Here is a 16,841-nt window from a genome sequence, read left to right as displayed (position 1 = left end):
ATGAACATGCGAGATTAGTTACTATGAATTTGAAACAAAGAGCAAAACTAAAATGGGAAGCAGAAGGCGACGAAAACACACGGTTTTTTCACACTTATGTCAATAACAGGAATCGGAAAAACCATATACACGGGATAATGGCTAATGGAACATGGGTTACTAATACGATGGATATAAAAAAGGAGGCTATATGGTTTTTGATGGGTTTTAGCTATAAGAACATCCTATGTGCTCATACAAACCCTAATGCTTGGATCTAGGTTTCTCTATTGTACATGCAATTTATCCAAGACTATAAACCCTAGATCTAGCATATGATAATAAATATAACATATAAATAAGGGTTTAGATCATACCTTGATTGTTATGTAGCAATAACAATCTCAAATCCTTCTTGTATTGACTTTAGAAAGCTTAGAGTCACAAATGTCACTCCTCTAATGGTTCACAAACACCAAGAGCAAGAGGATGAAGAGGAGAAGAGAAGGAGGCTGCCCAAAACATGTGGAAACCCTAGAAGGAAACTTGTTCACGTTTTTGGGGCATAAGGGCTCCTTAAATAGTGAGGCTATTAGGGTTATCTAACAAGGAAATCCTAATTTGGATGCTTAAGCCCTAAGCAACCCATGGACTCCTTTCCTTAAAGGCCTTGGACGATTTCTAATGGGTTTCCCCATAGAATTCGTCCAACCTTATAATATAAGGCAATCCATAGCCCAATTGCAATTATCTTATAATTAGAATTCCAATCCCTTAAGTTTAATTAATCTATTTTAGTCATAAACTTAATTCTTATTAATTCTTGACTAATATTAATTCAACAATATGATTTCTCCTTTAATATATTATTCTCATAATATATTAATAAATCATATTTAATCCTTTCTCTCCTTAATTCATCCTATCAAGTTGCTTTGGTGAAGGCAACCCAAAAGGACCATGCACCATCGGGTCAAGTACATACCAAAATAGTTATGGACTTAGACACTAATCCAACAGTCTCCCACTTGGATAAGTCTAATAACTATTATGCATATGACTTCAGATCCTGATCTGCAATCGTAGCTTTCCAAAGCCGCTGTCAATTCTGATCCTATCAGATACGCGTGTCCTTTAGATAAGGGATCATATATTCCTCCATTCTAGATATCGTATGAGATATGATTTCTAATCATTCTCTCTGTACTATTTCTCGACTTCCGATTTATGACGACTGACTAATTGAACAAATCAAAATAGCCCTAGCCCGGCTGAGCATTTACGTTTGTCATCACTAAATCATCGAGGGGCCCAAAGATATCTCTTTTATCCTACTTTGGATAAAAGGAACGGATAAACTTTGATTCAATGAACGCTTGCACTCACTCACCGAATTACACACAATAATAAGTTCATATTTCTAATACCCAATGCTTTGATAATCTTTTATCAAGGCTTCTTAAACTTATACACCTTCGCCATAGATAGCTCATATGTGTGTCTAAACAATTCAGACTAACTGCCAAATCTCACAATTCGAATCATGGAAAGGGATACCGTAACCATAATCGAATTCGAGAATACAATTTCACAATCACTATCTTCTTAAAATCTCTATTAGTGAAAGCATTTCCTCACAGTCATTTTCATGAAGGAGGGAATCTTATGACACTTAGATTTTAATGGTGTGTGTATTCCTTTCCATGTGAATTTGTTAAAACCAAAGTTTACGACAAATTCAAACTCATATGGACCGAACTTTCATAATCTTTATTTCTTGCCTTATGGTAGCACAGCTGCTCACCATGTCTTCAAAGTAGTTAAGCAGCTCACTTTTTCCTATCAATGTACTTTTCATTGATCAAGGTCCTTGCCTTTTATGCATTCAAATGAGAACTCATAGGGCTCACATGCATAATTAACTCAATTGGAATGGCACAGAAACAAAATAGTGTCAACACGATAGGTTGTAAACCTCAACTCATGTGCTAGTGATGATCAATAAGGTCTATCTTGATTTGTTCTTGAAACCTTTCAAGACCATTAACACTCCCACTAACTCCTTGACATATAAGATTCTCTTGTCAATAAACATTTCTTGACAAACAAATATTCAAGAGTTAGTGTAACATGATTTCTTGTTCCTCAATCGAATCGTGGAATATCATCTTCATGTGGAATGCTTGTTCCACGGGATTTAGGAAGACCATAGTTGTCGTACTTTGACATCTACAAAATGGGAGAAAACAAATTCAAGTTAGTTGATTGATTGAGTCCTTAGTAAGTCACCCAAATGAGATACTAAGGCTAGGACCCAACACAATATGCTACAACCTAGAAAAGGGATGTCGTAATCTAGTTGCAGAATATTTGAAGGTAAGTGAATGACGATTCAATAATTTCCACCATGAAAAACGAAAAGAAATTTAAGTTTTAAATCTATGAAAACTCCTAGATCCTTTGAGATTCATTGAACATTTCAATGGCATTTTTAAATCTCGATAAGTTGGACATTTTTGGATTCAATCATGGAACAAATGGGATTCGGGTCGAAATGGAGATTATGGATGAATGGTTGTCTTGAATCTGGTAGAGCTTCGGTGATCATTAATGGTAGCCCAACAAAGGAGTTCTCTATGTCGAAAGGTGTCAGACAGGGAGATCCTCTCTCCCCATTTCTTTTCATCATTGCGATGGAAGGATTAAATCAGGCGATGAAGACGGCTGTGGAAAAAGGAATTTTTGATGGCATCAAATTTCAACAATCTAATCTCTGTTTGTCTCATTTATTCTACGCAGATGATGCACTGTTTATTGGCGAATGGTCGAGGCGTAATATTGCAAACTTGGCCCGGATATTAAGGTGTTTCTATGTATCGTCGGGGTTAAAGGTGAACTTCAGGAAGTCAAAGGTATATGGGGTGGGGGCCTCCCACACTGAAGTAATAAATTGGGCAGCCCCTCTCGGATGTGAACCTTCATCCATCCCATTCACCTATCTCGGAATCCCGGTTGGAGAGAACATTAATCGTAGGAAAGCATGGGAACCAATTATCGACAAATTCCAAGCAAAGATGTCGACCTGGAAAGTGAGATCATTGAGCTTTGGGGGCAGATTAACCCTTACGAAGGTTGTACTGGGCAATCTTCCTACTTTCTTTATGTCCATTTTTGTAGTACCAATAGGAGTAATTGACACTTTGGAAAGAATTAGAAGAAAAGTTATATGGAGTAAAGAGTATAACAAAAAAAATGCATCTGTTGGGTGGCGTGGGAAAAGCTAATCTCTCCAAGGAGTGTTGGGGGTATCGGTCTTGGCTCAATCAAATCTCTTAACATCTCACTATTAGCTAAGTGGATGTGGCGACTAAAGACTGACAACTCAGCCTTGTGGGCGAATGTAATCCGGTGTATCCATAAACTAGATGGTAAACACTTGTCCGTCCTTGCTAACAGATCCAGTAATGGTGTTTGGAAAAATATAGTTAAAACCAAGTCGTTTTTGAAAAAAATAAAAATTGAACCTAAAGAAATAATATCGCAGAACCCGATCGATGGTCGATGGGAATCGAAGTTTACATCAGAAGGTCGCTTTAGGGTATGTTTGTTACGGGAGCGAATTGAATTATCAAATCACATGGTAAATGATGGACCTTTTGATTGGGGGAAAGCGACACAGTTCAAGATTCTTTCATTTATTTGGAGAGCTAAGCAAGGAAGAATTCCCTCAGCGGTGGCACTCTGCCAACGCGGGATTACCATTCCATCTACGATGTGCGGTGCTTGCAATCAAGGAGAGGAGACGAGCGATCACATCTTGATTTTGTGTCCGATGGCGAAGATGGTCATGGATCTCATACTTAATTGGTGCAAAATCAATGGTGAAAGGTTTAGTTCGGTAAAAGATATGCTACTTTTTGTGTTAAGAAAGTCTGGGTGCAATAAGGAAAAAAGTTTGTTGAATATGATACTATGTGGAACATTATGGTGTAAATGGGTTTGTTGGAATAAACGGGTTTTCGAGAACATCCCCACGAGACCGACGATTATAGTTGAAAGGATAAAAGCTCTAACGTTTACTTGGTGCAAATATATAACTTCATGCAAAAAGGTGGACTGGAGAGTGTGGAATCTTTGTCCTTTCCATTGTTTGTAAATTCTCTGTTTGTTTTTTTGCGATACTCTCCATTTGTACTATCTGCCCCACATCAACTTGATGTTGGGTTTGCATTAATATATATTTATTTGCCGCTTTCCAAAAAAAAATATAAAAATTCAAAGTTAAAATATAAATAAACTTTGACCCATTAACAAGCTAGAAAAAGTTTATGAATAATGACCTTAGGCATAGAGTAGGAGGTGATCATAATGTTCTTGATCTCGGCGATGAGGATGTCAACGGTAAGAGAGAAGACGGAAGATGAATAAGGTAAGGCTCAACGTTAGGTTTTGAGGCTAGCCCCTTGTTCCCTTAGTGCTTAGACCTTAGCCTACTAGCTAATCGATTAACTACAACCCCACTTCAAAGCAAGAAATATCAACACTCTTCCAATTTCTCTGGTTATGGCCAATACCTATTGTTGTCAATGAGAAGATCTACTCGGAAAGGGAAAACAACAGGTGAAATCCCCCAATCAAAATTGAAGTGAACTATTGAACAGTGTGATTGATCAGACAAGTACCAAGGCTTTCGGTAGACTTCTTTCATTTCTGAATTTGCTTGCGACAAGTCCTAGAATTAGTATGAGTTCGTTGAACGCGTAAGGGTGATCCGTTCTTTTTTTTTTTTATAGTGAAATTATTCTTCGCCACTAGTGGCAACAAAGTTCTTGGTAATTAGCAAGGGGGAAGGAAGATCTCCACTCATTTCATTCATTCAGTGCCTGTGGTGAGCCGCGACCCACAACAAACGAAGGGGGAAAGCTTGCTTTGCTTGCTGTAGCAGCACCAAAAGCTTGGCTAGTGGGATGGGGGTGAAACCTATTCTTCTCTTCTTCTTGTGAGTACTGTTGTAGTAAAGCCACCAGGAAAGCACCCTAAACTCATAGGGTGAAGGCGAGGAAGCTTTCAAAATTTCAGGGGCTCCTCTAAGCAAGAGTGTTACCACCAACCTACTAGAAAAGTGTTGTCCTGTCAGTTCCACTACATATTTACTATCGGCTTACTACCACTTGAATATGGTTATCACTCCATATTATATATCTTTTTATTTTTCAATTTTTTTTGACATTATATTAAATAAAAAACATAGTTATTAAACATAAATAAATATTTTACTAATAAAAAGTACAATAAATTAAATAAAAATACATACTCTTAAAACTCAATAAATATTTAAAGGTATATTAGAAATTAAAAAAATAGCATTGAAATATATAAGTTAAGGGTCTGATTTGTAATTTCCAAAAATTATTTAAGTATAAGAAATTTGACTTAGGGTGGGAGATGTAATCAGCTAAGCCTCTCCAGAGACCAAAGTTGCCAAGTCTTCATTTTACTGACTTCTTCCTCACTTGCACATTGCCATTTTCTTCATTTTCGTTACTCTTTAAAAAAGAGTATTTTTTTTTAAATCCACCAACGTTCACACACAAAGAAGAAACGGTCAAATAGGGCATCAACCAATCACATTTCTCGTCTTTGCCCATAGCCGGAACCACGCCACAAGACAGCTACGCACACCAAATGCGGTGTTCACGCGTAGCCAGCCTTGCCACGTTGACCTTCATGCGTGGATTACTTGACCATATCAGATGGCCTAAACGTACAGACTGTGACGTGAGGTTTATTTTAGCTTTCTCTTATTTTACATAAATGGTCTATGTAGTTTCTTAAACTAATAACAAATGAAATAAGAAAGGACGAATATGGTCATTTCACAATTATTTAACCCTATTCTTCACGGAGCTAGTCAAAAGGACTAACTATGCAAGGTTTCAAAACCATAATGACCACCTATTTAACGATTTCCAAAGATATCTTGAAAGTGTTATTTTTTAGAAACCATAGAGACCATTTATGAAATTTTGTCTAATAAAAATAAATTTATAGGATATAAAGGTTTATATGTTAGCTTAATCTACATGTCTTCCATGATTCACCCCACATCATTTATCTTTTCAATCATTCGTACCATTATTTTCAAGGAAATACTAATCTTTCAAGAAGTATATAATAGAGAAGGCAAGGTAGGAGAGTATGTGAAGAGAAAGATAAATTTTATGGAGGAAAAGGCCAGGCCAATGGGTGCGGCAGTGGGCTGGACGATGGCCCAAAGCCTTTAATTTTCTAGAGCCACATTTTTATACATCCTCTAATTATGTAGATATAATTTTTTTTTTGCCTTATATGCTACTGCAATAGATTATATTAGAAGCAATGGGTGCCAAAAAAATGTTACTAATTGGAGCCAAAATCATTGGGAATGCTAATATTTTGATTTTATATTCTATACTTTATCGAAGCTCGTTCTTTTACTCTCAAGTCTCACATCTGTCCTTGTTTTTGCTTATGGTACTCGCTTAGTCAACTATAAGAAGAAAAAAAATCTCCAACAATATTTCTTAAAATCGATATATATATATATATATATATATATATATATATATATATATATATATATATATATATATATATATATATATATATATATATATATATATATATATATATATATATATAAGAGTAAACATTAGATTTTGAAAATCGATTTCTATTTGATTGATTGATTATTTGCTCTTGCAAACAAACAAAGAGTAAGTCTAATTTCCATGATTATGATTTTCTAAAGTTTAATTTATGAAAATCATTTTTTGGATTTTGAGTTTTGAAGTCTAATTTCTTGATTATGATTTTATTGGTTGCTAAAATTGATTTATTGTATTTACGATTCTTGAAATCGGCTTTTAATTTTACTGATTCTGAAAACTAGTACCTTATATTCAAGATTCTGAAAATGGATTTTTTATTTTCCTGATTTCTAATTTTAGTCATTTTGTTGTTTCTCCAAAAAACTTATTTAATATATACCTGATTTGTAAAATGGATTTATGATTTAATTGATTCTTAATTAGTGATTTGGAAAATCTATTTCTGTTCCTCTTAACTTTTTATTACTAGATTTCTTGTTTTTCTATTCATTTTTGTAGTTAAATTTAAAAAGCAAGAAGATCAATTTTGTTGGTGGTTGCCTTGTTGTTTATTTCTTTTTTATAATCGACATGAATCCACATCACAACAAGGTGTTTTGTTTGTTCACTTCTTTTTTCTCATTATTATTGTTTTATTTAATTTTAAATAACAAAATGTTGCCTAGAAAATATTTATTTGAAATTGAAATAAGAAAAAAAAACTCAAACAACTAATACTATATCTTTCGGATATGCCGATAAATTTATGAAAAAAAATTGATACTTCTAATGTTAATTGTACTAATGAGAATGAAAATGGCAAGAATGTGACTATTAATGTCCCGATGACGGTTTTTTTTACCAATTTTTTATATTGTAAAGGTTTTCATTTTTTATTTTGCTACGGGTCTCAAATCAGTTTGAATTAGCATTGAAGAAGGTTTATCCATTTTCTTTAGCATTTCCGAGACCGTCCAATAATGGGTCAACTGCACATGAATATGGTATAATCTAAATTTGTAATCGAAACAAAATTATATTATCTAAAAACCTAAATAAACAAAAAAAGTTTCCTCCTAAAAATAGAAAAATAGGCATAGTTGATTTAAAAATTTTAAATTTCTTTCCTTAATTAAATAAAAGCCACGTCCAAGAAAAATGGAACAATTTACCACCACATCCATCCGGTGGACCCAGGTAAAAAGCTACAACCAATAAGAGAACAAAAACAGATTTCCATCAAAGAAAGTGGGTCCCATTAAGTGAAAAGAATCTATACTATAGTATGGAGATGCTTTATCAACCGGATTTTTCAAGCCATAGAGTATTTGTGGCTCTAGACGCCTCTTCAAACAAAAGGTTCTCAAATTTACACCAAACCCACAAAAACAATCTCTCCAAAAAACACACACAAAAACCCCACAAACCATTTCTCATCACAAACACACAAACACCAACACCTCTGATTCCTGATCCTTTTCATGGCAACATCATCAGTTACTGCAACTGGGTTTTCTTCTTCCTTCCATGGAAGTTGGGGAACTTCCATTACAGGTGAAGATTACGCCACCATGGTGTCAAAAACCACACCCAACCAGGTTCGAGTTGGAAAGCCCTTAAGATCTGGCCCGATGATGGGAAACGTCAATGAAGGAAAAGGTCTTTTTGCCCCTTTAGTTGTCGTCACTCGTAACATCGTTGGAAAGAAGCGATTCAATCAACTTAGAGGAAAAGCAATTGCTTTACACTCACAGGTATATTATATACCCATGTCTTAAAGATTGTTTCTTTGAATAAAACTATTGAAATCAGTAAGCTTTTTCTTGATTTGTGTTGTGGGTCGATCTTTATATGAAAGAAAGATTTGTAGTAAATCTTGTAGATGATGAATCAAATTCATGTTTTTTATCAGGTAATCACAGAGTTCTGCAAATCTATTGGGGCAGATTCTAAGCAACGACAAGGGTTGATTCGTTTGGCAAAGAAGAATGGTGAAAGACTAGGATTCCTAGCTTAATACTTTAGTGTGTAAGTTCAAGATCAAAGAGTTCATATTTCATGAGAAAGTTAAAATTGTAACTTTATAGCATGTATTAAGATCTTCCAGATGTATATACTTTCCTCATCTGGTTCCCATCAAACATATAAATCAAATTCATGTATCTACATCGTGTTCATTTATATGTTGTAGGTTTAACATATTGTCTAGTTACATTTCACAATTTGAATGTCGAAGTAGAAACTTAAATCCTAATGGGAATGTGTGGCTAGTCAATATAAAAGTCTTCAATATCTAAATGCTATAGAGTATGTAATAGGAACGAATTGGGCTAAATTAATTTCATGGTGAAATTTGCTTACGGATATCACTTTTTTTTTGACCCGCAAGCGATTTTATTAAAAAACAAACTAACAAGAAGCTAGGAAGCTAGGAGAAACAACAACAAAAAGGAAAACAACCCACAATATAAAGAAAACAAAAGAAATGACAACAATTTTAACAACAAAATGCTCCTTAAACTCCAAGACCGGATTTGAAAGTCATTCCAACCAATGAAGCTTGCTGCCCTTCCTTTTGCTTGCATTAATCCACATGTGGGAGAGGAGTTGCACCTCGAAGACCAGCACCGAACTTGATTTCACCACATTCTTAAATACTTTGTCATTACGAAAGGACCAAAGAACCCAAATGTATAATAGGCAAATCGCTTCATGAACCTTCAATAGGAAGGAGGGCCGACCAAAATGAGCTTTGCATAACAACAATTCCATGGAGGTTGCAGGAAGATATCCAAGATAGTGCCACCAGCTTTTTATTTCACTCCATAATTCCTTAGCAAGAGGACAGTTAATAAATACATGATTGTCATCCACAAAATCACATCTACATGTTTTTCACGATAAATCTGAACCAATACCAATATCGAGAGATGAAAGATTAGCAGTGTGGGCCACCTACCATGACTCACTCTCCAAGCCAACATGTTAACTTTGATTGATGACCACCTATTACCACACCAAATGCCATCTGAATGGGGAAGTGATTCATATTGTCATATCTATACATATATTTATGTGTTATTTCATTACATTGTAGCTACATTTTGGGTAAAATACAAAGATATTTGGTACTTATAAGTATAAATTCTATTATGTAGCCCAAGACGGGCAATCTCAAACAAAAGGACCAAAATGAGAAAGGGCTGAAAACTTGGAGGTTAAAGCATGCATAAAGAAGAGAAGAGAAGAAGAATGTGCATAATGAAGACTCCACGGCGTGGTTATTTTTGGTTCACATCGTGGCGATATAGAAGGTTCTAGACTGGATTTTTAACGTCCCGATTTTCAACCCAATTCTTATTAAAATATATTAGAGTATAGTTACATTATGTGGAAACATGTTACGAATGCACGTGTGTATAGTTGAACCTTGCCCTTCTCACGATTTGATAAAAGTACCTGAAAAACATTTATATTCAACTTGGTAAGCACGAGACTTAGTAAGTTCCCCAAAATACCATATACCATAATATATATACATGAATACATATAATGGCTCACGATATATCGATAATACGTGTACTTACAACCTACATGTCATTTTGTTAACACATGGGTCTATAAGCTCCCGTACTTTGATCGTTTCGTCATCAACCTCTAAATACATCTATGTGGTTCTATAGGCTTCCGTACTTTGGTCGTCCCACCATCAACCCTAACTAAATCTATGCGGATCTATAGGCTCTCATACTTTCGTTGTTCCGCCATCAACTCTAACTAACTCTAATATTACCATAATTACACATATAAAGACTGCACCTCAGATTCTACAAATACATTTATACTTTTTACTCTGCCATGTTAAGTTAAGAAAATTTGAATTTGATGATGTGACATTTATGATTGAGAAGGTGTTGAAGAAATATATAGAGAAGTTGTGTTGTCTATATCAAAGGTGAAGAACCTTTAATATATCTATCTATTTTAGTGTGAACATTGAGGTTGTACTTTATGTCTTAGTCACACTATAGATTTTGGAGTCTTTGATAACATTACTATAAATAGTGTTGTAGTCTTGAGTGTTATAGGTAGAGAGAGAGAGAGAGAGAGAGAGAGAGAGAGAGAGAAAGTTCATACACTTCTACATTTGTACATTCGAGACTACCTTCCAGACTTATAGAGCTTAAACATAATTATTTACACCTTGTGTTCTTTACATTACCATTTGATTCATGTTGATTGTTCTTAATTCCACAATATCATTTCCATGGGATCCTACATGTGGTATCATAGATTAATATTGGAGCTTTAAGCAACCATTTCAAGAACAACAATCCTAGATGACAACATGTTTTGCGTAATCGAAAAAAGATTCAAAATCCTTGGTGAGTCTCTCCATTGGATCTATTTTCTTTTCATGCCAAATTTGTTGATCCAATTTAATTCTTTTGATCTAGCCCAAAATCTATTTCGTTGATCTGAAATCATTCATGTAAAAATTATGTGTATCGTTCCCAATTGTTGGTCAAAGTTCCCTAATTGAGTTGGATCGAGTAAAGTATTCGCAGTCGGAACTCAATTTTGTGTCTTGCAATTGATCTTAAATTTAATTACATCGTTTCACAGTTGATTGCAATCGTCTCACAAGTGTTTCTCGTTCTTGTTGTTAAATCAAAACGAAGGTTTTTGATGGGAAGGTCAGTTGATACGAAGGAAGTAAAGGAAATTAGAATTAAGGAGGTTATCGTTGCGATGGTATCTCAATTTGGATTTTTGATTTCGTAATTGAGACTATGCCTTCGTAGGGATGAAGCTACTCTTGCAATTGAAGTGTTTGTTCCATAACTGGTTTGACATCAATCCTGGGAAGATGATGGTTCAACATTAAAGGTGAACATTGATTAAGAATGTTTGATAGCGAATGTTTGGGTATCGATTTTGGATAACGAAGGTTGGATAGCGAATGTTTGGTATCGATTTTGGATTACGAAGGATTGATTTTTTTTTGGAGCGCTATTGTTGTTCCGTTCTTTTTGCAACCACACTGATTTGGGGAAGAAGCAAATAGTTTTACACATTTGATCCTCGAACTTTCAGTATAATGACAATTTTTACCCAAAAACATAAATCTTTGCAACTTTTGGAGATTTGTTCTCGGTATTTCAAAGTTGAAATTTTTGCAAAATGTTTTCCAGCAATAATGAACAATTTTGTTCATTTTCTTGTCAAAGGCGATCCGGGAAGTCAAGATTTCGAAAATTGACATATTTTTCAAATTTTACGGTTTTGAAGCTTCACATTTTTTTATCACATATCAAAAGGAGTATTTCATTGAAAAATCCAATTTGAGCACTTTCTCATTCCCATTTAGAGGTTTTATAATCATATTTCGATTATAAAAAAATGGGGGGGGGGAGATATTGATATGGGTATTCAAAAGTTTTTCGATAATCATATTTTTAGCGAATGATCTTTTATGATCGAAGACGGATGTGACTTTAAAGGGGAGTTGGTATTGATTATGAAGTGATTAAGATTTGATATTCCAAAATGGATCATTTTTATGAAGAGTTTGGACTTATTGATTTTTTTTGGGATGTGCATTATGCTCAAGGATGGGTAATTTTCCTTGGAGTTTTGGATACTCAAGGAGTTAAGTTGCCATTTCTAGCTTTAGATTGTATTGTCTCACATTCTAGAACCCGGATTAGAAGGCTATTTGAAGATTTGAAGATGTGATGATCACTTCTACATTTTTGTCACAATTGAGGTCTTAATTCGCGAAGTTTCTCTTTTGGAACTAGAAGTTGGGTCATCCATTCGAAGCTTTTAGGGGTAGAATGTTGGGGTGCCAAGCTCTCCATGGGATGTTGACTTAGAAGGCTTTCCCCTATTCGATGTAGAAGGTGATTGTGAAGGTCGTTGAGAATGTGGAAGACTTCTCATGTAGAAGGCCTTATGGGTTGAGCTTGTCTATAAATACTAATTTAGTATTATTTTGTGACATCCCCAAAATCACAGCCAAAAAAGACCGTTTAATTTATGTTTTAAAAATAATTTCAGAGTAAATCCATTGATTTAAAAGAGTTGTGGAATTTGTTCCCAAAAACAAAATATGATAAAATAGTATTTACCAAAGCATTTCATAAAGAAATGTACTTTCATTATATAATCAAAACTTGGGATGTCATGTTCCGATACAGACACAAAAGCATAAACAAAAAAAGATAGACCATGCAACAGTTACATATAACAACCGGTCTAATAAACAAAATAACTTGATGATTCATCCATTTTATGCCCTCGCGCCACTACCTGTAATACAAATAAACTGAGTGGGTCAAGCTTGGGAGCCTGGTGAGCATATAGGGCTTTCAACCCACAATAAATAATTATATTTAATTTCACCTACCAACAATAACCCGATTACCCATTCCCATTATCCTCACTTTACGTCCCTAAAACAACATCTATCTCAAGGGACCTAATCTAGGATTTTCATCGGGACAGACATTACTGCAAAGGGGTTTCCTCAACAGTAGATATCCTAAAGTCAACCATGAGGGAGATAGAGTACAACGGTGAACACATCGTTCACAACACCTATAGGTTATGAGCCTGCTAGCGTTCCACAGGACTGTGTAGAAAGAGTTTGTGGTTGTTATCCATACTCCGTTGAATAACTAGATCAACAACAACAACATCGAGGTCTCTCATCTATTTATCACACTTCAACTATCTACCCATGTTCTACCCAACATATTAGTAGATAACAATATATATTTTTATACATAGTTTAAAACCTGTATAGCATTCTCATTCAATACATATTCCAAACAACAGATGAGACACATACACATAACACGTATTTCATAGAGAATAAATCATATCTATGAGATAGAAGAAAGTGAATATACATTCACACATATAACAAAAAAAATATACACATAACACGTATTTCGTATAAAATACTTCATAATTATGTGTTAGAAGAAAGTAACTATACACTCACTTGATCAGAAGATGATCGGACAACGCTACAACTTGTAGAAGTAGTATTCTTTGGTGAAACCAGGAGATCTTCACAAAAATAGGCTTCTCGTGGGCAGAGCTTCGGCTCGGGAATTGCACCTCTCAGGATCTTCGTGGCTTCGGGACTTGCTTCGGGGCTCGGGATTAATACCGGGGTTTTGGGATATTTCTTGCACGAAAATCGAGGTAAAATGGGAGAGAGAAGAGAAAATGAGCAAAGGAATTGGCTGCCTTCGCATGCTATTTATGTGGGCTGAACTTCGGGGGTTACGTTGGGCGTAATTTCGGAGTACGCTGGACGTACTCGGTATGCTGGGCATACTAAGCCCTACGCTGAGCGTACGCTTCGGATGAGACTTCTAGATGGCGAAGTCTCGGTGGGCGTACTCCTAGGTACGCTGAGCATACCCTTCGGATAAGACCAGCCTCGTCACTTCTTCGGACATTATTCGAATTAAAATAAATATATTTTAATTATTTGAAAACTTCAGAAATTCGTATCTTCCTCATACGAGCTCCGTTTTCGATGTTCTTTATATTTACGCATAGGTGAAACTACACTCTACAACTTTCGTTTAGACTCCATCTGACGTCCGTTTTCGTCTGTCTTTTCACCATCGCACAACTATAAACGGGATCTTCGATTCTCGTTTAAATTGTTTCGACCAAGAATCACTCGATCTCGAATTTGAGTTTCGGGCTGCATACTGCTAAGCGGAAACTTAGAAAAATCATAACTTCTCATATGAAGTCAGATTTAGGAATTCTTTATATGCACGCTCTCGGTTTAACGAACACTATGACTTTCGTTTAGATCGCTTGGGCTAAATATCGCTCTATCGTAAATTCACTTTTTATGTCATTCTGCGTCGTGCCGGTTCTGTCGCGAAACTTCGACAAATCATAACTTCTTCGTTAAAAATCGGATTTCGGCATTCTATTTATATTCGGAAACCTCGTTTCAACTACTACAACATTATCCATAGATATCGGCTTTATCTAACATTTCATTTTGACGCTTATTTTCATACTTAATTCAATTAAGACACACAATTAAGCACAAAACACATAATACTGAAATAATACACTTATATTATTTCGAAATGGGTTACAAAGGTTAACCTAGACTATTACATCAATATTAATGACAAGCCCAGAAACACAGACGCTACAGTTCTCTCTACGTGAGAATGATTTCGTCCCCTGAATCACACATCAATAACAAATGCGGATAGCGACTCATCATGTCACTCTCCGTTTCCCAAGTGAGATTTGGCCCATTCGTATGTTTCCAACGGATAAGCACTAATTCGACCATCTTGCGTCGCAACTTCTTAGTCTTTCGGTCAACGATTGCCTCTGGTTCTTCAATTAACCTTTTGTTCTCATCAATTCTCAACTCCGAAAGTGGAATCATTTTGGGAACTTCTCCCGTGAACTTCCTCAAATAATACACATGGAAAGTGTTATGAATTCCATTCAGTTCTTCAGGTAATTCGAGCTTGTAAGCTTGATTCCCAATCCTCTGAAGAACTTTAAACGGTCCAATAAACCTTGGACTTAACTTTCTTCTTTTAACAAATCGTATAAGTCCCTTCCATGGCGAGAATTTAAGCAAAACCGAATCTCCAACTTCAAAATTCATCAGTCTTTGCTTGTTGTCAGCATAGATCTTTTGACGATCCTGAGTTGCTAACATTCTCTCCCTAATTATTTTCAATTTTTCAGCAGTTTGATGGACTATCTCTGGTCCCATAAACTGCTTTTCCCCAACCTCAAGCCAACAAGACGGCGTGCGACACTTCTATCCGTACAAAGCTTGATAAGGTGCTCGAGTGGAAACTATTATTGTGGGAAAATTCTACCAAAGGTAAGTGTTCATCGCAGTTACCTTGGAATTCCAGGGTACATGCTCTCATCATATCTTCAAGCGTTTGTATCGTTCGTTCGCTCTGACCATCAGTCTGTGGATGGTAAGCTGTACTCAAACACAACTTGGTACCCAATTCTTCTTGTAGACTTCTCCAAAATCGCGAGGTGATACAACTGTCACGATCTAACACAATCGTTAACGGAACACCGTGAAGCCTCACAATTTCCTTCACGTAAGAATTCACAAGCTTATCCATAGACCATTTTTCATTAGCGGCTATGAAGTGCGCACTCTTAGTGAAGCGATCAACGACTACCCAAATCATGTCGTGACCATTCTTTGTTCTGGGCAGTTTAGTGACAAAATCCATAGCAATGTCTTCCCATTTACCCATAGGCACAGGTAAAGGTTCTAAACTCCCGTATGGTTTCTGATGTCGTGCCTTGACTCTTGCACAGGTCACACACTCCGCCACGTACTTTGCAATATCAAGCTTCATTGTCGGCCACATGGTTTTGTGAGCTTCTTCCATCAGAAGATCTCTGTCTCCTCCTGTCTTAGGTATCCAAATCTGATCTTGGAATACCTTCAGTCCATGACTGTTCATACCGAACACCAACTTTTTTCCCAAACGTCCCCCCTTTCGGTCATTCTTCTCAAAAGCTTCCTCTTGAGCTTTCTTTATATTCTCCACAATTGTCGAGACAACTTCAAATCTCAACTCTCTTGGCCTCTTTCTTTCAAGATTGACTTTCCGACTGAGAGCATAAGCAACAACATTTTCTTTACCGGGGTGGTAAAGTATCTCGCAGTCATAGTCCTTAAGTAACTCTAGCCAGCGTCGTTTCCCCATATTCAATTCCTTTTGACTAAAGAGATATTGGAGACTCTTATGATCAGTGAAAAGTTTGCACTTCGTGCCATAAAGATAATGCCTCCATATTTTCAGAGCAAAAACTACCGCTGCCAACTCCAAATCATGAGTGGGGTAGTTCTTTTCATGTTCTTTCAACTGTCGAGACACATATGCTATCACCTTTTCTTTTTGGGTCAAAACACAACCCAGTCCAACTCCAAATGCATCGCTATAAACAGCGAAGTCTTCAACTCCATCGGGTAGAGAAAGAATCGGTGCCTCACAGAGCTTCTTCTTTAGCTTCTCGAATGCCTCTTTATGCTTATCATTCCAAGCATAAGTAGCTCCTTTGTGGGTCAAAGTTGTTAATGGACTAGCGATCAAAGAAAAGCCTTGGATAAACCTCCGGTAATATCCGGCTAATCCTAAAAACCTTCGGATCTCCGTGGGACTTTTCGGTTGTTCCCACTTC

The 16,841-nt window shown here is 36.0% G+C and overlaps 1 protein-coding gene across 1 annotated transcript; it reads left to right on the top strand.

Moving 5' to 3' along the window:
- Positions 1 to 7,922: 7,922 nt before the first annotated feature.
- LOC111885926 (protein PROTON GRADIENT REGULATION 5, chloroplastic) lies at positions 7,923 to 8,770 on the top strand. The gene is made up of 2 exons (XM_023882161.3): positions 7,923 to 8,362; positions 8,521 to 8,770. The coding sequence occupies exons 1-2, from the start codon at positions 8,090 to 8,092 to the stop codon at positions 8,623 to 8,625; spliced, it is 378 nt and encodes a 125-aa protein (XP_023737929.1). The 5' UTR covers positions 7,923 to 8,089; the 3' UTR covers positions 8,626 to 8,770.
- The last annotated feature ends 8,071 nt before the right edge of the window (positions 8,771 to 16,841 follow it).

This window comes from Lactuca sativa, chromosome 1, assembly GCF_002870075.4.
Source record: "Lactuca sativa cultivar Salinas chromosome 1, Lsat_Salinas_v11, whole genome shotgun sequence".
NCBI classification, from domain to species: Eukaryota; Viridiplantae; Streptophyta; class Magnoliopsida; order Asterales; family Asteraceae; genus Lactuca; species Lactuca sativa.
Note: the sequence above shows the minus strand (reverse complement) of the source record. Positions and strands in the feature narration are given on the sequence as shown.

Coding starts and splice junctions, on each gene's coding strand:
- LOC111885926 (XM_023882161.3), top strand. CDS start 8,090: ATGGCAACATCATCAGTTACTGCAACTGGGTTTTCTTCTTCCTTCCAT. Junction 8,363..8,520: donor CAATTGCTTTACACTCACAG/GTATATTATATA, acceptor GTTTTTTATCAG/GTAATCACAGAGTTCTGCAA.